This window comes from Haemaphysalis longicornis, unplaced genomic scaffold (assembly GCF_048455015.1).
Source record: "Haemaphysalis longicornis isolate Haplotype H1 unplaced genomic scaffold, Haemaphysalis longicornis Haplotype H1 scaffold_1, whole genome shotgun sequence".
NCBI lineage: Eukaryota > Metazoa > Arthropoda > Arachnida > Ixodida > Ixodidae > Haemaphysalis > Haemaphysalis longicornis.
Genome location: NW_027526203.1, coordinates 320,121,934 through 320,148,164, shown reverse-complemented (window position 1 = coordinate 320,148,164; position 26,231 = coordinate 320,121,934). Strand labels below are relative to the sequence as shown.

Sequence of the window (26,231 nt, the reverse complement as noted above, 5' to 3'; positions counted from 1 at the left end):
TCCAAGTTGAAATTCCCATGCTGTGAAGCAAGTAGCAATATGGCTAGGAATGCTAAAAAGTATTAGTGACGATTGTGAGTTGTGAATGTGAGCGGAGGATGTGCGTGGTAAACGCCAGTGCGAGTGCGCGTGAATGGAGAGTGCAAGTGGTGAGCGCGAGTGCGTGTGAGACTGAGTGGCCAATGTGAGTGGTGAGTGTGAGCGCGAGCGAGTGCGTGACGTGACGAAAAATATATTTTGTGCGAGTGTGAGTGAGGGGCTTCCAGTTTTGCCGAGGTATGCTTACAGCCGATTAGAATGACTTGTCTGGAAGCCCTCACAATTATTTGCGCCTTTCCGTTAGACGCAAACATTGTTAGCGTAGTCAATTGTCAGGTGATATCACATGCTTGCTTTTGCTTCCTCTGTACCGCCATGACACCTGTCAGATCGTCCTCGCACATGCGTACTATTATGTACTGTGCTTGAAGTTGGATCCCCAAATAACATGCTACTGACGCGCATAGGAACACTGCAATGGCGGGTGATTTTGAAATATCACCGTGCCCGCGGCACAGAATTCAGCCATAACTTAAGGCAAGCCTTGCCTTCGACAATTCTATCCCGAGAGTTCTAACAGTACATTGTTGCTCGTGATAGAAGCATCCTTCTTTGTCCCTGTTGCCGGCAACCGCGATGTATCTGCTCGAATTTTGCATTTTTATTTGATCACCCGCCTCGGTGGCTCAGTGGCTATGGCGTTGTGCTGCTGAGCACAAGTACGCGGGTTCGATTCCCGGCCGCGGCTGCTGCTTTTCTGATGGAGGCGAAAAGCAAAAACGCCCGTGTGTTCGACATGTCGGCGCACGTTAAAGATCCCCAGGTGGTCAAAATTTATCCAGAGCCCTCCACTGCGGCGTGCCTCATCGCCTGTGTAGCGTCGGCGCGTCAAACCCTACAAGCTATCAATCAATTACGATTATTTAATCATCTTTCATTTCCTAGTTGGAGCCGCGAATCATGGTACAAGGCGTGGAAAAAATATACAGACTTAAGTAATGGCCAATGGATTACAAACTCTTTGCATCAAAACATTTCCATAAGCATCAAACAAAACACGAATCACTCTGTCTGCTTTAAAGACTAGTGGCATAGCTTGGGTATGCAATAAAAGTTCTTATTTTAGTTTGGTTACTCACTGCATCTGTGAGAAACCAAACTTTCCTAATTTGTTTTCGTATATGGCACCCCTAGCTGTATACTTACCTGTAAAGACCATAACATAAAAGTAAGCTTACAAGTCATTTATGGATAAATGTTATTACAAACTGAGCGGGGACAATGTTGAATGGTCCAGCTTTTATCATTGAAGAATATGATTTTTTGGCCTTTGAGTAAAACACTTCTTTCACGTGCATGTTACTGAATGGGTTACCGTGTCCGACTAGTTTTAACACGATAGCGTTATTAGGCTCCTTTCTCGATTTTGCCGTGCCCGCTAGCCGTCCGAAATCAGCCGTGCCCATCAGGTGTCCACAGAAATACGTCCCCACTGCCAACCGCAAAACTACGTCTGAGGCGGCCAAGTGCAAAGGTTAACTGGCGGGTGGGAAGGAGGGCAATGATGCTACGGCGGATGCTATAACAGAAATAGTGCGCGATTCATGAATCGCCGCGTCTGCGCAGTGAGTTCGTTCTCCCAACGTTGGTGCATGCGCCGATGAGCCACTGTTGACGTGCCACCGTTATTGGGCTCATTCAGCGACTTTCTGTACTATCAGCCGTGCTCATGAAGCGACCACGGAAGACAACGTCCCCGCCAACCGAGAAGTACGTCTGCGTACCGAAAAGAGAGCTCGCGCCTAAAGCTGTAATCGCGCGTGGCTTCTTAAAACCGAATGTGGAAAGGAGAAGAAGGGCCGGTAGGCTTGCCGACAATGATACTGCTGCGAAGAATACAGAAAGGATACGTGGTTTCGTTAATTGCCGCTTCTGCGCAGTGAAGTTCCTTCTCACACAGAAAGCCGCTGTTCCTAGTTTCGTTAGGCTAAACTTCAGCGCTCGGAGAGCATGAATGGCGAATGCCGTAGCTGCGTTCGAAGCTCTCCCTTGACGACGAGGTAATGATATCGCGACTTACATCTAAAGACCTAAACGTAGATGTCCCTTTCAACTTTTTTGTTGCATTTTTACTTCGGCTCCATATTGCCGCCTGTTGCACTCCTCGCACATTTGATAATCGGCTTGCATTGCGTTCAACCATTCACTTACCAAGTTAATGACTTCGTGTAAGGTTTTACATATATTGCTACTTATCTACAGGCATAAAAATGGTGCACTTCGTAAATTGTACTTGAGATGTCGCGTGGCCCTCAGTACTCTTCTCGCTAAGCGTAGTTATAATCCTATTTCAAACTGAAAAAATCCGGGCAATGTTCAGTAAACACACCGGTGTTAATAACATCTCAAACCCTGTTTACATGGCTTTCTTGTAACACGCGGGGCTCTAATACGTCTTAATGATGGCAGCAGTTCTCGACGCAGAAAGTTTTTCCTGGCGATAAACGCGGTAAGAGCTTTGTGCGCAAGCCGGTATCCGGTAAACAAAGCCAAAGAAAACGCCCATGCATCCCACAAAACAGCAAATACCGCAGGCATCGGTACAGTATGGCGGGGAATAATGAAGCTTGCATTAAAAAAAAACTTTCTGAACCTTTGCTAGCGGTGTCAACGTGGCTTAGGCCATGAACGACTATAAGGTGTCATGGGCAGAACGCCTTCGATAATTCGCGCAGAGAGAAGGGGTTGGACTCGTTATTGAGGCGTGTCGTGAACAATGGTTTTTACAATTTCACAATGTAAATTCACAAAAAAAAAATTACGCAGTTTATTGGCATGCAAACGCAGGGCATTTGCACGACACTACAATTGGGATCCCGTTTTACTGCCGGGCAGCATTAAAAATGGAATTAAAAAGGGCAGGCCGTTTTAATGCCTCCTCCTGACGCACTACTGTTTTTCGTCGCGGAGACGGAAACAATCGCGTCGGCCTGGTCCTTGTTTAACGCCTTCAGAACCCGTAAAAGAAGGCAGCGGAAAAAGGACATTTTCTTCTATAGCTTTATTTCGAATGGCGCCATAAATTTTTTCTATCCCACATCCTATGCGCCTGTGATAGCATCCCAGTAACAGGCACCGATCCCATCCCATTCTCCTTACCATTCCCAGCGAGAAGCGCTGGGAGGCCGCCCTGCGTGACCCAAACGCCCAAGTCCAAGAAGACCTGGCCCGCTTGCCCGACTGCACCGGACCTCTGCCCGAAAGGGGCCCTAGCTGCTGCCCGACGGACGACGGCGAAGACGTCGCCTGACTAATCGCCCCGGCTGCGGCCAATTAAAGTTATCCTGTCTGTCTCCCTGCCCGTCTGAATAAGCACTTTTTTTTCTGCCAAATTTCTTTACAATTCACTCGGTGGAAGAATTTCAGATAAGGGTCTGTGGGACATAATCTAGAAGGTTTACGTCAATTAAGTTTCATGGAAACCATTCCTTAGGTATATTTTCCTGACTTTGGATCATTTCAGGCAACCCAAGATTGCTGCCGTCCTTGGAGCCTTCACCGCTGTCCTCTTCTGTGTGATAACCTGCGTCCAGATCTACTCCTGGGATCTGTTCTACGGCTTCACCAGTGGCACTAACGATATGAGGTGAGCATTGCCACGGGGATTTTGATGGAGTGACACAGCGACACACCGTAGTGCACGCAACAGAAGAGGGCTCTATATTCTATGCCTGACGTAATATCCAACATGGACGGCACAACGATTATATTGCATTGAACTAGAAAATAAAAGAGGAAGTTACGGCACCGGATGCTTCTGCGTATAATACACCCGAACACCAAGAATGGAGTTCGAACCTGAATATAGACATGACCGCATTAGGTGACGGAAACAAAGAACCTCATAATGGATGTTTGCCTAGTGGAATATTTTACCAACGCTTTCGGCAGGCAGCCGACAATTTTAGTGAAATACCTTTGTCGTTTTCCCATCGGCACGCATTCCAGGATTTTTATTGAGCTGTACTGCAGCGCAGAAGCACGTATTTTATTTCACTGATCTTCGCAACTAAAAAGTTGTCAACCAATTTACCATTCCTTCAACCAGCACATATGTCGTGATTCGCTCGTTCTGACACTGTGCTACTTACGCTCTGCTGCATCAGTAAGATGGCGGCAGGAGTACGGTGACTTTAGATGACTCGAAGTGGAACCGACTCAAATGCTAAAATTAAACCAAAAACACAACTCACGGACCACCCAAAGTACTGGTTAGCATCTATGTTCAAGAAAATTGCACGTCTAGTGCCAATATCATTACGCACATAATCTAGGCTTGAGTTGACAGCATTCAAATCGTTTTCAACATGTCTCAATTACTACCCTTTTGAAAACTGCTTGAACTGAATTGCCTGTATACGAGTTCATCACACAGGATCGTGTGTTCATTCTTAACTCTTTGCCCCCAGGAAAGTGAAAGACACACTGGAGCTTATCTACTTCCGGCCCTTCACACACGTTGGTGCGTACATTACCGGCGTCTTGTGCGGCTACGTGACGGTCCAGTGCAAGAACGTTGCCACGAGTCCAGTGAGTAGAAGATTCATTCCAAACGATGGCCTAGAGTCTGGTTGTGGAACATTCACTCGACGAAAGCACCGAGCGTGTTGTTCGCCTTTCATGAGCCGCATTATCTAAGGAGGAGGAGGAGGAATAAACTTTATTTATGCGAGCCTTAGGTGCTAATGTATGGGCACCCGCCTGGTGGGGGTTTCCTCTAGTCCGGAATACCCTGGCCTGCGCTGGCCACCCGGGCCCTCTCAACCAGGCTATGCTAGGAGGAGAGGTCGGAGCTGGTCAGCTGTGCCACCCGGTGCTCGTATGTAGGTTGGGGATTAGGAGTAAGGGATGGGGTTTGTTGACACCCCATACTAGATGGTATACGGTGCCAGGGTGGGGGCAGTATTTGCAAGATGCGGGGTAGAGGGTGGGGTACATTGCATGGACTAGGGTATTGTGGGGGTAAGAGTTCGTTTGTAGTCGTCGGAGTATTCTACCTTCGGCTCTGGATAGGTGTGGATGGTGCGCTGAGTATTGTTGGCGCCCGCGCCAGTAGTGGGCGAGTATGTCGACGTATTTTCTCAGGGGTGTAGGCTTGAGGATGTCGTCATCTTGTAGTTTATCACCCTCTTGGTAAACGGCCCGGTGTGTATGCGCGCGGGCGGCGGCGTGTGCCGACTCATTTCCTTGGAGGGTTTCGTGGCCAGGTGACCAGACAATCTGTATTTCAGGAAGTCGTTTATTTTGTTTTAGTATAGCCAATGCTGGTAGGGATAATCGTTCGATCAGTAAATTGCGGCATGCAGCTTCGGAGTCTGTCAGTATAACTGTGTAGTCTTCGCAAGTGGTAGCGGCTAGGGCGATAGAAACTTCTTCGGCTGTTTCTATAGATTTTGTAATGGTCGTGACTGCGGTTAACTCTTTTCCGTTGGCGTCGGTCAAACTGGCAGCGTGGGGAGATTTGTGGGGGTATGGAGAGGCGTTTGCATAGCGAGTGAAGGGGAGGTGGTCATACTGCACATGGATTGCTCGTGCCCTTGCTTCTCGTCGTGCCTTGTTATAGGTGGGATGCATGTTACGTGGGATTGGAGCCACTCTGATGTGTTGCCGAATGGGTCTGGGAATGCGTGTCTTCTCGTCTTGCTGTTGTGGGGTCGAATACCCTAGCCTGCGGAGGGTCGCTCTTCCCGTGGTGTGAGTTGGAGGCGTGTGAATTGAGAAATTCGGTGCGCTTCTTGGATTTCTTCTCACGTATTGTGGACGCCCAGTTGTAGTAACTTGTTTGTTAACGTTTTAGGGGGCAATCCTAGTGCAGTTTTGTAAGCTTGCCGTATCATGGTAGGGAGTTTGTTTTGTTCGGAGGGTATTTAGGGCTAGGTAAGGATCACTGTATGCAATCCGGCTGATAAGGATGGCTTGGATTATGCGCCGAGCATCTGATTCTTGGAGGCCAAATCTTCGGTGAGAAACTCGATATGGATAATATGTATTAATTGTGAGAGAGTACGTTGGAGTGGCAGAATTGTTTGCGCACCCGACCCGTCTTTCGGAATAGTGAGCCCCAGAATTCGGAGGTGGGGGACTAAGAACGGGTTGATTATTGATGTTGAGTTCAGGATCCGGTATAGAGTTGGCGCGCTATTTAGGTGTTCGTTTACACAGTGTAACTAAGGCGGATTTTTCGGGGTCACATTCCAACCCCCGGGTTTGCAGGTATTGTTTTGCTACTTGGATGGCACTTTGAAGGGCGTCTTGTTGGTCACCTATGGAGCCCGTAGGAGTCGAGAGTGTGAGATCATCGGCGTATAGGGTGTGTCGCAGGTTGGGGATAGTTGTCAACAGATGAGGTAGATCTTTCATGCCTATGTTGAACAGTAGTGGGGATATCACTCAGCCTTGGGGGGTTCTTTTAGGCATAGTTTGGAAAGCGTTGGAACGGAGGCATTCGATTCCCACTGTTTCAGTGCGATTGGTTAGTAATGAGACAATGTAGTCGTAGAGACATTGGCCGCAGTTAGTGCCGGCGAGACCTTGGAGGATTGCTTGATGAGTTGATGTTGTCAAATGCTCTTTTGATGTCTAGAGCCAGGATCGAGAATTTGTGGTGATTTCTAAGTTTTTCAATGATATCTGCTTTCAGTTGAAGTAGAACATCTTGGGGTGAGAGATGTGAACAGAATTCATACATCGTATCCGGCAAGTAACCGTTGTCCTCTAGGTGGGGTGAAAGTAGGTTGTGTACCATTTGTTCTAGGAGTTTTCCAACCCATGAGGTTAAGGAGATGGGTTGTAAATTTTGTGCATTCAGAGGTTTTCCCGGTAAAGGTATGAGGGTTATTTCTGCGTGTTTCCATTGTTGTGGTAGGGAGCCAGATGAGAGAGAGAAGTGATTTGGTGGAAGAAAGGAAGGGAAAGTGCAGTGGGGATATTATTGAGCTCAGTAGGGAGCTCGCCTGCATACAACCCAGTGCGGTGGGGAAGGGAAGAGGGGATAAAAGACTTGGGAGGAGGTTAGGGGTGGAATAGAAAAGGCGTGAAAGAGAAAGACAGGCAGAAAAGAGAGAGAGAGAGAGAGAGAGAGAGAGAGAGAGAGAGAGAGAGAGAGAGAGAGAGAGAGAGCAAGATGTCCATTGATTGTGGATATACTGCAGTAGGTTTTCAAGGGCTATTGGGTCGAGGTTGAGAAGTAGTTTGTCCGGAATTTTGTCTTTTCCTGGGGTGTTATTTTTTGTGAGGTTACGCACTGCGGTTTCCATTTCGACTATTGAAAAAGGTTCATCTAACTCTGGATTGGGGGTACCGGTGTATGGTGGGATAACTTGCTTTTGGTTTGCCGATGTTGCTTTGAGGGGTTTCTCTAGTTCTTGTATTAGGTCTTGCTCAGTGACTGGATGGTTGTGTATCACACTACATAGTTGATGTGCCGTAGTCGATTTGGATTCTTTTGTTCCCATGAGGGAGTGGAGAAGATGCCAGGTGCGACGGGTTCCCAGGGTTCCTTGACGTTTATTGCAAAACTGCGACCAGTTTTGTTGACTTAATTTACGACCGTAAGTTTCTGCTTCGACCGTGAGTTTGGCGATGCGAATCCGCAGCTTACGGTTTGTTTTGCGTTTTCTGCATCGTTTAAGGAGTCCGTTTCAGGCTTCCCAGAGGTGAAGCAGGTGGGCATCAAGGGCTGGGTTGTCTTCAGTTAGCCCTAACTCTTTGGTATGCTTGGAGGCTTCTGTGAGGAGCTGTGCGGTCCATTATTCTATATCGTCGATGGAATCGGTGGGGGAGTTTTCACGAAATTTTTTTCCAGTCAGTTAGTCTGGCCGTGCCAATTCGCTGCTCATTGTTTTTGCGGTGTAGGATTTGAAGTTGGATGATGTAGTGATCGCTGCCTAAAGTTTCTTCCAGGCAGGCCCACATGGCATCGTTGATGTTATAGGTGACCGTGAGGTCAGGGGAGGTGCCTCGTGAAACACTGTTGCCGATGCGGGTGGGGGTGCCGTAGGTATTGCAGAGGTGGAGATTATTTTGTTGAACGGCTTCTTGAAGCCGAGTTCCTTTCTGGTTATTTCTCCGACAACTCCAAGCTGTGTGCGAAGCATTGAAGTCTCCGAGGACAACGAGTTTATGTCCTTTGGTGCGTTGGCGTACGTGTTTTAGTAGTCAGTCAATTCCAGAGAGGGATGAGGTGGGTGAGCTGTATATATTTAGAATGTAAAGGCTGGTATGGGACTACCTGTGGGGCAGCAGTTCGATGAATGTGTAGTCTATTGTGGCGGGAAGGGTATGTGCCTGTGCCGTTTGGGAAGGTTGGACTAGGATGGCCGTTCTGGATTTGGGGTCTGTGGTGTATGCTGTGTATCCTCGTAATGCAATAGGGCAATGATGTCAGGTGAATTTTTCTGTGTAAATGGAAGGAGTGGGGCTTGCTTGCTTCGGTAGGATCGGCAGTTCCATTGCAACACAGGTAGTGAGGACGGAGGCGGTGAGTCGTGCATAGGTGGATTAGAAGGTGTCATCATCAGATGGGAGGTTAGGGGTTGCGTTGTTGGGGTCTTGGGGAGCGGTGTGTTGTTTGGGCTTTTTATGGGCTTTGCCTTCTGTTTCTTCAATGACGACTAGACGTTCTTCTAGGGCACCAAAACGGCTGTTGAACTGGTTGCCCATTTCACGTATAAGGGTTTCTATGCGTCCTACATCCGAAGAGGTAAGGGAGGGGCCTAGTATGTTGGCAGCGATTGTGGGTTAGGGTGCTTGCGGTGCAGAGGGTGGTGCTCTGAATTCTTGACGTGGTTAAGTCAAGAGTTCAATTTTAGTTAGCAGCTCCTGAATACGTTGTTCTTCTGAATACGTTGCTTCACTGTAGCTTCCAGCTGTTGGCGTAGGCGCGCGTTTTTTCTTCGAGGGTGTGGATGCGGGTGTCGGTAACGGAGGCAGGGGGTTGGTTGGGGTGTGTGGGCAGGAGGGGAAATTGGTGTAAAGCAGTGGGCTGTGAGGTGACAACAGCTGACCAGCTCACCTGCGTATGGGCTGGGTGATGAACGTTCTCTGGTTGAGGCATCGACTGGGTTTGACGATCGGGTGGGTTATGGAAGGTCTGCTGCTTGGTGGATGCTCGTTTCCGGTCCCGTACAGGTGGAGGCGTTGGGCGGAGTTTTCTGCGGCAGCCCTTGCTGGCCGTGGGGTGATCTAGGCCACAAAGTTGGCCAGTGGGTGCACAGTCATGATCAGGTGTGAGGTTTTTGGTGTGGCACTGGGAGCATACAGGCGTATCAGGGTTAGGACAAACGTCCTGTCTGTGTCCAGGTTCACCACAAAGAGAACAGCAATGCACAGTTTGTCGATACGGGCGGCATCGCGTGAAGAGACCGTAGGCCTTGATGTAGAAAGGTACATGTGGTCCTTCAAAACTTACCATAGCAAATCTGGAGGCGTTCAACATTCGTGCATGCAGTATACGGGGTCCATTGGATGCGAGAATGTAGGGTAAATGTTCCATCGTGGTGCCGGGGTCCAATCCATGAATCACTCCACGGACCGTACCTGGAGTTGGCTTTAGGGAGGGTAGCCCTTCGTAGGCTGCTGTACGCAGCTGTAGGTATTAATTTCAGACAGTGCCATGGCGCAGTTTTCGTCGGGCGTGCTCGCGACAATTAGATTTTGCAACGCTTGCGGTTTTATCGTTACATAGGCGTTGAACACGTGCTTCGGGATTTTCGTTGCCTGTTGTATGCTTTGGATCATCTGTCGGCCATTATAGGCAGCTACACAAAGTCCTGTGCGTGGTCGGTAGGTCCCTTTATAGTCTTTATCGGGCAGTCGAGGTGTCGGTGTGCTTATTGGAGTGGTTTGTTGAGTGCATGGCACAGGAAACGGGGATGTGGGCAGTGCTGCTTGTTGTTTGAGGTTTCGGAACTCTCGTATAATCGCTTCCAGGGGCCTGGTGACGGGATTGCGCGTCCGCTGAGAGTGTCGAACTCCACGTGGTTTCCGTAGCCGTGTGTGTGGCGCAGGTGCGGTGTTGATCTGCGCCGGATGCATGGCGGCAGCAGCTGTGTGTTGGTTCTGCGCCGGGTGGCTGTGGCGGTGTTGATCTTCGCCGGGTGCATGGTGGCAGCTGGGTGTAGGTTCTGCCGGCGCTGCGGCGGCGGCAGCCAGCTGGGCGGCAGTAGGCCTTGCGGTGGCCGCCGGCGGGGTCAGTTCTTCCACTAGTGATTTAGGCCGAATATATGGACCGAGGTCGACGTGGGTGGTATCAACGTGACCGGCGGGGTGGTAAGATGCCGCTGATAACTATTTAAGCGTTTGACGTGCCCTTGGACAGCCAAGAACGGTCGAAGAAGCCGGAGCCCATGCTAGGTGCGCGTGTTCGGCGTGGCCCCCTGGTGGTCGCCTCCGAATTATCTAAGCATTACGAAAATTTGGAGTGTTTGTTCGCGAAACATGTCTTGGTGATGAATCTGCAGGTTTACTGCCATCGGTATTCCTTGTATTTTTACTGCCGTCTAACCTGATTAGGTGTGATGTGTGGCTTTAACGGGCTGGTCGGGGCCTTTTCTTGCTTAGTATTAAGATTTCTAATTAAATTTGATTACTATTTGTCGAAAGGAATTTAAAACCACAAAAATGAACTAACAAAATCAGAAAGGTCTATCTTATCTGCCGACTTTGCTTTTACATTTTTTTTTTAAATTCGAAAAGAATAAATAGGAATACAATAAAATTCTAAAAAGCACTAATCATGTAATGTCTTGTACGTGAAAAAATTGGCATAATTGGCGAAGTTAACACATTTGGTAGAAGCAAAATGCAGGAGTGAGATTATTTGTCGAAAAACAAAACAAAGCAAAACAAAACAAAACGGCGTGAAAATTTTTAAACGAATAAAAAGGAACTGACAGTGTGGGAACAAACTTTCTTTAAGCGATTTACTGTACTCTCCGTAGGTGACTCAGCTGGCTGATATGGGCCGCTCAGTAGGATAACTCGCGCGTTTGTCCTGCGTGTGCTCAGGACGATTGGAGAAACAGCGCAGGAAAAAATCAGGCGAAGAGGCGGGAACAGCATCAGATGATTCAGCGAAAAATAAATGCAAGAAGAGACATTTAGAAAGCTTGCACTCTTTCGGTTGCCTCTTAAGTTAAAGCACCCTGAAAAGCTACGCCGTGTCCTGCCCATATGCAACGGTAATACAAAGCGACACAAATCACAGAAAGAAGCCGGCATACAATAAAAATTGGCCGCGTATCTGCTGACTTCGTTGAAAATGCCGTCTAAATGCTATAGTCGTGTGCCACCCCTGCCAGGTAACTCAATAAAGGTACCCATTCACGCCGTATACCCCAAACCCAAACGTTAGGTATGCGGATTGCCTACATAAGAGTTGCTGGCGTTGTTGTAGCAGATACTCGCAGTGTGGGATTGGCCCAGCAAGGAATGCATCGCTTTCAACCATCGTCGTCGTTAGACGGAGGGGTCCGTTATTTTCTGTTGTTCCTTTCTTCGTGCGCATACATAATTAGTTGACTGACCCTGATCCTAGGTAAGCTGTTGCGTGTTCTAGTCTGATTGCTGACGTAATTTGCGCATAAGACTAAAAAGACTAAGAAACAAAAACGAAGAAAAAAAACGCGTGCAAGGTATAGCAGAAAAGAAGCAAGTCGAAGTAATTCGCGCAGAAAGACAAAGAAACGAAAGGAAAGAAAGAGGTGCAAATACGACGTAGTTCTAAGATAAACAATCACCGCCCTTCCACTCTCTGCAGAAGGATGACCAGCGAAGCCGGGCGCAGTACAAGGACGTTGACGCCGCTCCGACCGCACCGTCCCGCCCCTGCCCGCCGTTGTCGCTCGAGCTGTGCTTCATGCAGTATCTTTCTGCGCGTAGTTTGCTGCAAAAGAGCCTCTTTTTCGCTCCCTCCGAGCGTCGTTTCCACTTAACAGTGTCAGTAATGTGAGAGTGTAGTTACGTCATCTAAAAACCCAGCCAATCTCTCTCCCCTTACTTGTAACTCCTTTCGTGTTATTTCGCGCATGCGCATGAGGTGGCACCGGAGGAGTTTTCTGCGTTCACAGGACCACCGGATTTTCCTTTCGCTCAGCCATGGAAAGCTTCCCTTAACAAGCTGTTCATACATATTGCCACGCTTTCGCCTTCAAAACACGTAATTTGACTTCGGTCTTAACTGACTGAAGTGTTCACCTAAGCTGACTTAAGCCGAGCTGTTTAAAGGAGCCATGAAGAGAAAACACAAGTTTGGTTCATTCAAAAGATTGTCTCGTTAGAATCATACTGACACCACTTTTAACGTAAACTTCGCTCAAATAAGCTACATAATTAGGAAAAACGGGAATGGTCATGCGACCCACCAGCTCATTTCCCGCAACAGAACCTATGTCGTCACATGAGCTAAGCTCTGCGATTGGCGGAGGCTGGCAGAAGCAGACGCAAATTAGGTAGAGCTTACAAACTAGCCGAACGAGCGATTTGCGCGTAAATTTAGGGCGCATTCTTTACAAAGGAATAAGAATGATGGGACAAACAGTGGAAGTTACGAAAGCACATGTAAACATAGAAGTACTGATGCGTACTGCTGTTCGTACTGCGCACAGCATGCTTGATTTAGCTGCACAGCACTACGGGGCTTGGGGTTGTCTCAGACGACACTGGCCGATTGACGCAAGCAACGGTGTCTTACGTGACCACATTTGTCGAGCGAGCACTGTTTCAGGGAACGATTATTTTCTCCCAGAACAAAAATAAGCCACGTTTAAATGCGGGCAAAAAACAAACCAAACGCTTGCCACGGTATGGTGGCGCCATCTAGGTTCGGGAAACGCAAAGAAACGCGGGAACAAACCAACACCGCTATACGCCTCGAGCGCGGCCTGTAGGGGCGCCACTGAAATCCCCCTAGCGGCCCGTTTCGAAAGCAGGCGCGGGAGTCCGCGCCCCGCTCCCCAGTGCCGCCGATGCTTTTGCGGCACGTTCACGACTGAGATTTACCGTTTGTGAGCGTTTGAAATTCATGTTTGTGTGGAGCAGTCACTCTGCTCGCAAATGGGGTGTGTTTACGAGAGTGTAAATGTTTCCGACGCGATCTTAGTGTGGTATTTTCGGTCTGTATAAGCGCCAGGTGTATGTCACAGGCCAGCGTCGCGGAATCGGCGTATGATGGAGCCGATTGTAGTTACACTGACCTGAATTTACTATCCGTGTCTCCGTAACCACCGGTTCCTCAGATGTTCATGCTACGGCTATACACTACGATTTAAATCGGTTTTGTGCGCTTACATAATCAGCGGAGCACTCATACCTGACAGCACACCAGTTACGTTTGCCAATATTATACCTCAGATATTGATCACCACCATTTACAAGCCAGTCTGTGTTAATTTCGCAAATATTCAACAAAAGTACGACGAACAATGCATAATTATACTCGGGGATCAGCACACGACAGAGTCGTCTTGTCGTGAGGTGCGCGCCCGCAGACCTTCATCTGCTACATATATCCTCTGCGAGCAGCGCGGAGACGGGCTTACAATATAATCCGCGTCCGCGACTAAATGCTTCTTCGAAATATCGTCATATGGCACAGGAAACCTGCAGAATAAACCAGAAACTGAAATCACAGGGCCTTATTACATACCACACACTTCCAACGACACATTTCATCGCTTGTTGAACAGCCTACCCTGTATACTTCCAAAAATGCGTCCGCCGTACGATCAGCTCTTCGTTGAAGTAGAAAAACAAAAGGAAAGGGAACGCGAGATTTATGTGTGGGATTACTAAAACGTTCATTGCTTGATTCCGCTCCGCATTTGTACACAGCATCCCCCACCCCCCCCCCTCCCACTGATTTCTTGCGAAATAGCAGTGCATTTCGCGTATAGTTGGTCTAGTGAAACGTACCTGGCGTAAGTTTAGACGAACGTCTTTAACATGCCAGAAGCTGCATTGTTTTTTTTTTTTTCATTTCCGTTAGAGCTGTATACGTTTCTAAATTCCGCATTGGCACAACATTTATTTTTCTGTGGTTTCATTTGCTTGGTTCTTGCTATATGGCGTGTGTGGGCACATATTTAACAACGCACAGGCTTGGAATATACTTTACATTCTCGCATGGTTTATATTGTTATAAAAAGCATACGTTATTGTCCGGGATTGGGTAATCACATCCCCGAAACATATTTGTCTGCGGCGTATATATGCGAAACGATGCCGCATTCGTTGTCCACGCTGCAAAATGACGCCAACCTCTCATTGTGCCAGTATCAGATCTAAACGAAGTGTCAGTCGAATTCATTTGTGCCTGATGTTTTGGAGGTGACATGGGTGATATGTTGCTGCCGTCGCCGACGCCCGGAAGAGCGGCGACGAAGCGCGCAGAACCGCGTCCCCGGGTAGCTCTTGCAGGCGATCGCGTACTCTACGAAGACGCAGCTGCTTTTTAAGTGACCTAAACGTACTCTTTGCCTATAGTCGTCACCATAACAAGTTTTTTTACGGCGCGGAAAGGCGAAAAGAAGCGAAATAGAACCAAAACACTGCACGAGCCCCTATCAGTCACGCAGCGCAAATCCCGTCAACGCCGCGGAGAAGCGGCGGCAGGCGGCGCAGCGATCGCGAAGCTCGAGGCGTATACAGGGTGGAGACAACCTTTCAACGGTCCCGTGCCGCCGCGATTGGGCCAACATGCTCATTGCGTTGTTCTTTTCGTTTCCCACGAGACCTAGCAACGCGAAACAGACAATATGATTCAAAATTCTTTAGTAAACCGCTTTGCGGCGATAATTTTAGCGCGGTTTTGACACAATGACTTGCTTCGGCGGCGAGCGAGCAACCGAAAATGGCGGCGCCAGCGTATACGTGTCTCTACCCTGTACGGCGGATGCGTGAATGAAGGTACTCTAGGCTGCAGAGCGGTCGGTTCCGTTCCAGTGATGTCACTTGGGGCCACGAAAACGCACGATTGAGCGGGAAAATCAAAATTTTAACCTAAATTGTTTAATTTCTCAGTGAATAAAGCACCGTTTGTATCCGGACAAGCGCTGGGGGCACTATAAAACACGAAATCTTTCCAATAAAACCAACTTGCATTTTCTCTTCATGGCTCCTTTAACCGGAGCGTTATCTGTCCGTCGCACCAGAAAACCTCGCGGAGCGACGACGTCACCTCGCGTTGCCTAGCAACCCCTGGCGCAGCTGTGCGTGCTTCGCGCTTGCTTCGCTAGCATAGGCATGGCTCCGCCGAGCCTGACCGGCGCCCGTGAGACCGTGGCGTCACTGAACAACACATGCTGTAAAGGCTCGTGTATGGAGGCGTCGTCCATGGGCGCGTGGGCTTGCGACACGTGAGGAGCTCGCAGAAAATGCCAAGGAAAAATACAAAGCGCACGTGAGCGTGCGCTTCGTGAGGAGCGCCCGATGTCGGCCAGCTCGACCTTCGAGAAGGGGAAAGGCAGGGGGGGTAGCACTGGGAGAGAGCACTGTCCAGCTCGGACCCTGACGACCAGCTTTGGCTGGTGCAGCGAGCCCAAGAAGCCGGACGGACTCAAGGGGTCCTGGAATGAGGACTCTTCCCCAGGGCTGACAGCTTCAGATAAACGTTTATTCCTCCTCCTCCTCCTCGACCTTCGAGAACACTCTGCCCAGCGTTCGCGGCGTGAGTTCTGGCGTGCATTTCTACTTGTCAGTCCACGTGCGTAAGTAAGTGCCTAAGTGGGGATCCCAGACGCCGAGTTTGCCAAGCCGGTTGCCGCGGGTTCTAGCGTCTGCCAACCCGGTGCCCTTTGAGAGAGGAGTGAAAGGATGCGGACTTTTTAAAACGATCCGGGCCTGCCAGACATTGAAAACTTTCAGCGGAATGTTCGGAAATCCATGTGAGGTGCAACGGTCAGGTCTCCGACGACGGGAGAGGGGCCGCCAGCTCTGCTGTTTCTCCAGCCTTACAAAACTAGTGCGAGGTGTGCCAATTTTTTAAGGGCGAAGCACTTTAGGACCTCGCAATGTCCGTGCCGATGTCTGGAGTTGTCCGTGCGCAAGGGGCTTTACGTGCGCACAGCATTGTCCGCAATCTATCGAGAGCGGCGCACACTCTAGTACTATCCGCGCGCGATCCTGGGAGAGCGCCGGTAACTGCAGTAGTAAAGAGCGCGAATTTCAAAGGGTACAAAACGCAAAAATAAAGCAAAAACCTTAAACTATCTAACGATAATTCGCGGAAAAAGACGCCGTAAACGATGCCGAGGGTGCTAAGTACCGGGACGCGAATTGTCTTTCGTGTGGCGCTTGTCATTTACAGTGCATTTAGTGCATCTCAAAATCATTTACAACTCAGAGTGCTTCAGCACGCACGCACGATGACGCTCACCACACAGGCAATACACAACTTGCGTCCCAGTGCTTTGCGACCTCGGCATCGTTCACGGCGAGAAGATGTGTGATTTTTTTTATTCCAGGTTTTGTACATGAACGAATAGCAGCAGTAGTAGTAGCAGTAGTAGTAGTAGTAGAATAATAGTAGTACAAACTTTTTCCTGCCAAAATTTTTCGTTCATTATTCGGTAACCTACTAAAATCATCGCAGAAAAATGAAGTGATGACTGTGGCCAGAAGCCGATACTGGTGGATAATAAAAGGAGCGACAGGCAGCCAAAGCCACTGTTAAAGCAAGAAAACGTGATCACTGAGTGTGTTATAGCGCTAAGAACGTCTTGCGCGGCGTACGAAAGACGTGCTAGAAACGCCGCGTTGCTGGCTCATGAAGCTGGAGGAAGGCGTACGCGTAAGGCCGAGTCTCAAGTTCTTCATTGAGAGGGGCGAGAAGCTCATGCATTCTTAAAGATCCACTATAGGATGCTCGGTTAATTTTTTAAACACAGTTCTGTAGACTTCGTAGGGGAATTCAAAGCTGCTGTGGCTATGGTTTGGTTTCTGCTTTGTTTATTTCAGACCGTCGAGATGGCCCTCTGGCTGATCTCGTCGGCGCTTGCCGGCGGCGTCCTGTTCATGTCGTTCCCCTGGAACCAAGGCTACCTACCTGACACCGTGACCAATTCCCTCTACGGTGGATTTCATCAGCTCCTCTGGGCACTCGCTTTCTTCTGGCCATCGTACGCCTGTGCCACGGGTCGAGGAGGTATGAGAAGGAGTCCATGCGGGACATGCTTCCATGATTAATGCAACAACTTCAACGAGCATAGCATGAATGCGGCTTTCAGTGAAGCGAACACACTGAAATACCTCAGCAAGGGCCCTATTCTCGACTGCACAAATTGACGGCATTTCGCCCATGTTTTTTTTGCGTAAGCACGACGTAAGCAATCAGTGACGTGCTGCACCTGTAGCTATGACGACATGCAGTGTAATTTGACGAGTCACCCATAAAGATAGCTACCAAGGTATCAAATATTGTGCAAGAAAGATATAAAAACACTTGGCATGTACTATAAAAATTAAGACGGTACCTAAGGCTGACAAGAAAAACACATTTCTGGAGGTCAAATTTGGCGCCAACACCACAAGGCGATCGAGTAACGTTGATCCAAAAGCGAGCGAAAGGCGGATGTCGAGCTAAAGAACATCACACAATTTTTTTACTGTGTCTACTTATTTCTTTTAATCGCTTTTATTAACATATCTGGGCTCTCTGCTTCAATGCAAGCTTTGTTGCGTTATCACCTTCCCTGCCGCCACCGCCGCCACGCCATCGTCTGCTGCTATGTTACAAGTTTATGGCGTGATCACAGAAAAAGACGGCCGCGACCATCGCTTCTATGACACATAAGAGCAGCGAAGCGCTACGCCTGATAACCGCGGAGCGCATCGATGTCGCCGTTTCACTCATTCGTCAAGCTCGACTGCAATCAGCGCTGTAATGAACCAAATAGTCACTTTTCTTTGTTATTTTTCTCTTGAGTTCGATCATGTGAGCCAACAGCTTACTAGGACAAGTATGGACAAATGCCATGCATTCGGTTCTCTTTGTCATAGAGAGGCTTGTACTGCCCTCTTAAGTTGCGGTCACGCCAAACAAATAATTTTCATTTTATTGCCAAGCACAGAAGCAAAATACTGTATGTTATTTGCATGTTCCATGATCGCTGATTTGGAAGCAGTTGAAACTATAATTTGTTTCGGTAGGGAACATGCTTTAAACAGCGCGCACATGAGAAACTGCTCCTGCTGCAAATTGTCGCACATTTCGCGGCGACGTAAGCCGGGGCAATTTTTTGCCCTATTTTGCTTGTATTTTGCGTCAAGAACAGCCGCCATTTTTAAGCTGTTACGTAGCATTACGTCATTTTTACCAAGGCTGAAGTTGCCAATGCATGACGTAATCGTTCCCGCCAACTGTTTAAATTACGTCACGCCTTCTCAGCCAATCACACAGGGGATGTGTATTACAAGCAGCATTGTTGTTGAATAGCAAAGACAGGCTTACGTTGTCATGTCCGCTGCATTTAGTCTGGTTTTTCATTGCCGGCCAAGAATTAGGTGCCTTTAGTAACGAGAAATAAGGCAAACTTTAGAACTGGTGTCCGTAAACGACATGAAACGTCAAAATGACGACAGCACACACAACCGCGTTGTCAACCGGAAGCACGTGACCAAAATTTAAAGCCAATCAGAAAAGACTTCCGGAAAATTGCCTCAATTGCCAGCAATTTGTGCAGTCGAGAATAGGGCCCCAAAACGTTCTGGCAATAATGCAAATGGGCGGCCGCTAAGGGATTCCCGCATGACGCTTAGTACAGTTTATCGATCATAGATAGGCTTGGCACGGTTTGTTCGTTTGGCGTCGACGAAAAGAGGGAGCTTTTCGGCCCCCAAGCACGATATCGCGTACACCGGCACCATTTTGAATGCTTGCGCAACTACAAGAAGGATTTTTTTTGCTTCTTGATTACACGCAACACTTTCGTTGCACTGCACCGTGCACACGGAAATTAGCAGTGGAGGTGAGCCTCAGCTGTAATCAACGAATAAAAATTGTTGAGTGGTTTCCTATGTTAACGCCCTTCACTCGCGTCCTCAAGATGGACGATTTGTAGTTTCAAACTTCGCGCTGTCCCTTTGGTGGGACGTATAAAAGGCTTTATTCTATTCCAGGCTGCATTTGCGGATATTTCCATCTGGAGACTCGTTACTCCACCTGGACCATTCTTCCCTTGGGATTAAAAATGGCATTTGATAATATTTGACATTCATCCATTTTATCCCTCCTCAATCAAACAGGCTGCGGCAACCGAACTTAATCATACACTGCAGATTTGCTTACTCATTGGCAAGCTATTATTCGTGTAGAAGACGTTAGATCCCAGCCTATTGCACTGGGGAATCAGGGCGCACCTCAAGGTTCAGTTCTTTCCCCACTTCTTTTCAATCTCGCCCTCTAGATTTGCCCAAGGAACTTGACGCCATCCCTCACACACATCACACACATCACATCAACACCACCGTATGGACCGACACCGGCTCCATGGGAAAAATCCAAGACTACCTTCAACAGGCTACCGACGTCCTTCTCCTCCGTGGGATTTCAATGCTCCCCCCAAAAATCTGAACTCGTCATCATCCGTAAACAACCTCCTGCTCTGCAGAAAAAACCCAGTCTGTATACACCTCGACGGCCATACTATACGGCCCACTCCTCAGTCAAGATTTTAGGCCTCAACATCCAGGCCAATGCACGCTTTATGTAACAAAGAAACTTTATGTAAATATGTAAACTTTCCAAGGCTTTTAACCAAGTCTCCCACATTCTTCGACGTGTTCCTAACCGCTGCCATGGCATGAAGGAAAGAAACGTGGTCCCACTGCTTCAAGCTCTTCTGATCTCCCGTGCGACGTATGCACACCCTACCTTATCCTCGCCAAAACAGACTCGGACACCATTGCCATTGACCGGTTTATACGAAAACCATTCAAACAAGTACTGAATCCTCCCATCAACGTCTCCACGGGCCGTCTCTTACAACAGGGCATCCACAACAGTACCAGAATTTATTGAAGGACATTTATAAAGTCAACGTCTCCGTCTCACCCAAACACCTGCGGGCTCACCCAAACACTTGGCTCACCCAAACACCAAACCCTCCTGAAAATTATTTACTTCCCATGCCAGCCCCCTGCCTCTCAGCCTCTCTCTGATCACTGGAGAAGTCCTATCTGGCTTCTCCTCTTGCCAAAAAAAGCGTTTAGGGAATCTTGCACTCACACGCAAGAATTGAATGGCGAAGCTGTTGTAGGTGGGCATTGCCGGACACATAGTTAATATTCAGTATCATTGCTTATTTGCCGAGTTGTGGGGCTAGTAATCGTCGTCATATGACTCGAAGAGGTCGTCGTCTTCTTCGTGGTGAGTGGTGGATGCAAAGACATCCTCAGCATTGTAGACTTGCACCAGCTCAATTGGAGAAGCTTGCACTAAGTCGCGCAAGGCTTGAACCATAGCGAAGCTTCAGAATTTTTTTATACATGAGCACTGAGAACACATCCCCACGCATTGTTACATGTTTGAAATTGTTTTTACAAGTTCCGTCGTTGCTTTGCACTGCGCTAGTAGTATCGTGCCAAGCATTACATGCGCTGTAGCGCTTGACGACAGCGATGGAGTTTTTTTTTTTTTTTTGCTAAAGCCACTGCGTGAGCCGGAGACTCAGCGGTCGCCGCGAGGCAGGCGCTCACGAACGTTCGGAATTTTCTTGTTCATTGTGGTTTTTGCCAGTTTTTTTTTAAAACCACTCCGCGTTCCGGAAACGCTCGACGGTCGCCGCGAGGCACCTTCATATTTTTTCCTGCAAAGCACCGAAGTTACGGCTTGTAGAACAGCTCCGCTGTTAAAAATATGCACCCTGCACTACATTCCGGCCGCACAAAAGCGCAAAGCCAAGCGCACGAGATCATCTATGGAAAGCGTACAGGTGACGTCATACGTAATTGGAAGAAGTATATGTGAATATCACAAAAAATCTCTCTTACTGGCTTTATGATAGCAATTACCGGGACCAGAGTATAGAACACACACAACGCAGTGTCTGTGTTCTCTTCTCTGGTCCCTTTTTTGTGCGCAGTTCCAGTCATGAACCATTTTCAACTAGCCCGGGTTACCGGTTTACCAGGTTACCAGCCATTACCGGTTTTCAGGAAGCTTTCTCTATTAGGGAGGACTCCCTTAAGGGAATCCTCCCTAATAGAAAAAGCAGCCACGCAGTTTCCAGAAGAACGAATTCCTGTAAATTCACGAGACCATGTTACAGTTACTTTTGATGGCACCTGTACAGACGTCTCCTATACGGACGCTAGTACGTACCCCAACGGACAGCATAAAGTAGCCGTAGTCACCACCAAGACCGCCCTCGTCACTTCTGCAACAATCGAGATATCGTCAACATGGAATTTCCGAAGAGTTCGCCATCGCATTATCCCTCATTCATACGAGCAATCCCATCATCATCACAGATTCTCAAGCAGCCTGCAGAAGCTTCTTCGCCGGGAGGGTGTGTTGTGCCAGAGCGCCTGGCCCAAATGCGTTGCACGAGGCGACGCGCCGACAGCGAGGCTGAGTCACGCCTCGTCCAAACCGGATCAAACCGCCAAGGCGCTCCTTCCTTTCGTCGCGGCGGCACGGCCGAATCCTGCATCTGAGAACGACCAAATAAGGGCATGTCGCTACGGCTGGAGGCGAGGTCACGAAGACGGCGTGGGCGTCGCCCTCCCTTTCCCCATTGGCGGTGCAGCTGACTCACCGCTTCGCTACCATTCGTCGGAATTCAAACTTCAGGCAGCGAGAGCCCTGATTAGAGCTATTCGACCTTCTCGGGGCCACAACGGACTTCCCGGGGTATAAAACAAGCCCGGAAGCACTTATCGTCGGCATTCTTCGGCGGCACCGAGTGGAGAGGTGCTGACGCCTTTGTGCGAGCCATGTAACGTTTGCTTACCCTTGTACATACTGTATATAAATGCTGCTTGAACTTTTCGTCGGCTAGAGAACTTGTTCGCTATGCCCTGCGCCGCGTCGATAGCGGACGGAGCAAGGCAGCGACGCGACACCGGTGGCTGCCGCGAGCGGGCCCCCCAACGGCGGTGACAGTGGTGGGATGGCTGATTTTCAACATCGGTGACAAGCTGGATGCGAGTCACAACCGTGCAGTAGCGCTGGGAAGGTCATTCCCAACAGGTGGCTCATCAACTTTGAAACCAGTGCCGCAGCATCAAACCTGCCGGAAAGTCACCCTCATCTCGACTCCTGGCCATTCCTCACTGACGGGCAATAACTTTGCTCACTGGCAAGCCGGCGCCCTGTCCCACCAGGCTACTGAGGAGACCGCATCGTCCGTCCCTCTAGTTACGTTCCAAGACGTTACCCAATATTACCGGTCCGAACGACAGCACTTCCCTCATCCACATCCTAAACTCTCAAAAAAGAGGAATCACTACTTCGCCGACTGCAGAGCAATACATTCCTTCACCCAGTCCGCCTTCGTCGTATGTTCGCAACGCAATCTCTTGCCGAATGCAGGTTCTCCTACTCATATCGTATTACAGTGCAAGCACAAATCCAACCTCCCCCCTCTTCTATCCCCCCTTCCCACACCTGAGCTATGGGAGAACCTGGTGACCAGCGGTGATCTGGATGTCCAGACACTTTTGGCCTTCGGAGTGAAGGCTGCCCGCTCATCACATGGCTTCCAGGAATGGGGAACCACTCCCACTTCACGGCTCAAGAAAAATTTCTTACTACTACTACTACTCTTGCGATAAAACAAAGAAAGACCACCTGAGAAAATTTGTCGAGTGCATAAAATGCGATGAAGAGCTAAACAGATGACCGATAAACCGGTGGAACAAGCAAGCAAGCAAGGAAACAAGCATTCCAAACCAGGAGCACAGTGACCAAGCTGGCGTTCGCTGTGCAAAGGTGGTTGAAAGCGAGCTAACAGTAAATGCATGTCTCCATGTACGCGTCTCATGGCAGCTACGAGAATGCCATAGCTGAGAGGAGCCCGACCTAACTAAGGCTCTCATTGCCCTCTCGGTTTCCCTTGGTGAACCGCAAAATGCCACAGGCGGGCTCAATATGTACCGACGCCACTTGCCAAAACGGTTCGGCGTCCAAGTTACTCTGTATTGGCGGTGAGATGTTTGAGTGGCGCCCCCTGGCTCTGACGTCAGCTTAGGGACTCGCGCCGCGGTCGTCTGCTACACTCCGCTTGTGAGGGGCAGCAGTGTCTGTGCTAGAAACCTCCCGCTTTGTTGCTGTAGTGCATTAAAAAGTGCATTTCTAGTCCTTCAGTTATTTTGCCAGCTTCTGACGCATCTGAATAATTTGAAGCTGTATCCCCCACAAGTTTGCAACACACGAGGAGATAGAGAACAACTTTCTTCAGAGCATCGGTCAGAAGAACGCGCGTAACTCGTCCTTTCTAGCTTATTCGCGAGGATCAACGCTCAGAGCCCCTCGATAAGAATTCAAAATGCGAAGGCTTCCCTGCAGAATTTTTGAGGTGCTCATATGAAGACCCAACAGTGTAATGCTGCGTACCAAGCAGCGCGGGCCCCTACACGCGCATCGCACGTACAGCAGGAAATAAAACGGCTGTCTTCTATTTCTTTTGTTGCTGTTTTCTTGTATCAGATGAATGTATCTTGTTCTTTTTTTGTGCCCGACGCATTAGTTTTTCTGCACCATCCCAAACGTGTTATAAGGAGGTTTGGGGGGTGTTTGGGAGTCTCACAAAGATACTGTGGATATTTTGCTTAGGTTGTATGGCATACATTCCCTTTTTCACAAATTTGCTTTCACTACGGCTGCGTGCAAGAATGCGCATATCCGCAGCGTGCTTTGTTTATTAACATGGAAATACAATGAGGAGGTTTGTGCTTCGCCACCGTGATCGCGCCCCAAACAACGTTGTCCACATTACTCGAAGGCGGCTTTTGTGCCCAGAATTTGTTATCATACCATTGTTATCATAACGAACTGACTCTCAACCCGAACAATGATGACATGATTACGGTGTTGAAGGCATTATATACTCGCTAACTAACGCAATAAATAGTATACCTGCAAATAACACAAGAATCGAAACCAATGAATATTTCTAGGCAGGTCTTTATTGTTTTCCAACCATTCCAGGCGCAAAGAACAAATCCTATTCTACTCGGGATGGCGTTCTAAGATTTAAAGAAAATTGCTTTTACTCTCTTGTCCTTGACTGAGGACCCGGCCCACTAACCAGCTCGATTTCATTGTTGGATAAAGTTTTCTCCTCCTCCTCTTCCTCCTCCTCCTCTTGAGTGCAGTTTTCCTGTAATGCATATCCGAATATCGGGAGGATATGGCTGTGGAAAATGTACCGAAATATCCCTCCAGGTCTGAACAAACAGAGTGTGTTTGTTTCTTTAACGTAGACGGGACTCGTTTTGCTCAATGAACCTCCTACTGGTTAGAAGCCTCGTACAAAACCAGCGCGCGCCTATACACACAGTGGGTTATTTGGAACTCAACCTATAGTTTTTGCAGCCTATAGTGCAGGTCGGCAAACTAATTCATGTCATGAAAAAGTGAAGTGATGTGATACAATGTGACGTGATACTTTCGAGCGTTCGGCAAGGTCGCAAAAACTGTTTTTCCACACATATGATTACCGGGAATCATAATGCCTTCTGCCAAAGCCGATAGCCCTGAAGGCCAGAATTTGTTTTGGTCTTTCATTTTCGCTGTTGTCGCTTATTATTGCAGCTGACTGTTCCCTTTTCGAAAAATTGCTTAATACAGAAGCTGACGCCTAGCTCCGACTCGTCGCGCTATGCACACGACCGGCTTCGTAAGGAAGGGGGCGACGCCGGAAATGTTTCTTCCGTAGCGGTATCTAAAACTATACTTCAACTCACACTTTAAGCCTATTATTATGATAAAATGTTACCCACACGCCAATTCTGGTGCGGTCAAGCATCGGACGTTGACCGAGCGCAAAGAAACAGCAGGGAGAGCGAGCCTGGGTGAAGCAGACGACAAATGCGAGAATCCCTAAGCTGACGTCACGGAGGCGTGCTCCGCAGCGCCGCCCGTGTTCGCGCTCACCGCCAATACCCTGCTGGCGAAATGCGCTCGACCTCTGCATGGTTTGTGGATAGCGGGATGTAACCGACAGGAAGGGCCCAAAATTCAACATACCATAGGCCGAAGAGAGCGGGATCGAGGTACAGTCGCGAGGTTTGATTAAAGCAGCTTGCAATCCATGCCGATCATCAAAATTTTATCGGTATCCCAAGTTAACACGACGCCCGCAAAGGTTGCCGTGGGTAGCAGTAGCAACAATATATTTGTCCTCGCCGACTGTACCAGGAATTCAGCGCGCTGCACAGACAATCAAAAAAGCTCCGGAGCCGGTGACCGATGCTGCAAGTGGGCATTCCAAGACTTCGTTTCTGTGCGTGTGTGTATACGTACAACCGACATCAAATATTCGTATAGCGTGTCACCTTCAGACCTGGTCTACCTATAACGCGGTCCAGTGTGCAGGTCGCGATGGGTGCGATGAACCTTTACGTGCATGTAGGGTACTCCCCATGTGTGCTGTGCACTTTATGACGCTTCAGGCCGTTTTGTAATGGACCGAGCCGAATCGTTTGTATGTACAAAAAAATTAATAATTTTGCAGAATTCTCAATACGCGTGGTATAAAAGCATAAAACACCGGAGTGCTGTTGTTACGGAAGCACTAGCAAGTGGCTGGTGGTTTTTGTTGCATGTCAGTGAAATTGTGTGCAATCCCGAACACTTGATGTTTGATAGTACTGGGTATTTTGCTCTTCCCGAACCAAAATGCTAACTGTTTCGACGCTGCCGTGCTAGATAATCACGGTGAGCTGTTGATGCGTGTCATTTTTAGAATATTGGGCTTGTCGCCAGCAATTGTCACTCAATGCTAGGAATGGTTGGACCACCATCCTGTAATAGAGAGCTCACTGTACTTGCACTTAATTTTAATGTTAAGCCCAAAAGCTGCGAAAAAAAGGCCAAACTCATTGCATGTCCACCTGCGTGTACCGATTTTCGACGTCGTCTAAGTCGAACGGCCACAAGGAATTCAGTAGGACCACCTTCAAGGGGCCATGCA

At 48.6% G+C, this 26,231-nt stretch overlaps 1 protein-coding gene across 2 annotated transcripts in view; it reads left to right on the top strand.

The window, feature by feature from the left end:
• The window catches only part of LOC144151386 (nose resistant to fluoxetine protein 6-like), an 87,470-nt gene that overhangs the window by 27,498 nt on the left and 33,741 nt on the right, over positions 1 to 26,231 (top strand). For both annotated transcript variants that reach the window (XM_077682437.1, XM_077682428.1), the window contains 3 exons: positions 3,563 to 3,685; positions 4,509 to 4,629; positions 17,053 to 17,239. In XM_077682437.1, coding sequence (XP_077538563.1) covers positions 3,563 to 3,685; positions 4,509 to 4,629; positions 17,053 to 17,239 — 431 coding nt within the window. The remainder of the gene's footprint in view (positions 1 to 3,562; positions 3,686 to 4,508; positions 4,630 to 17,052; positions 17,240 to 26,231) is intronic.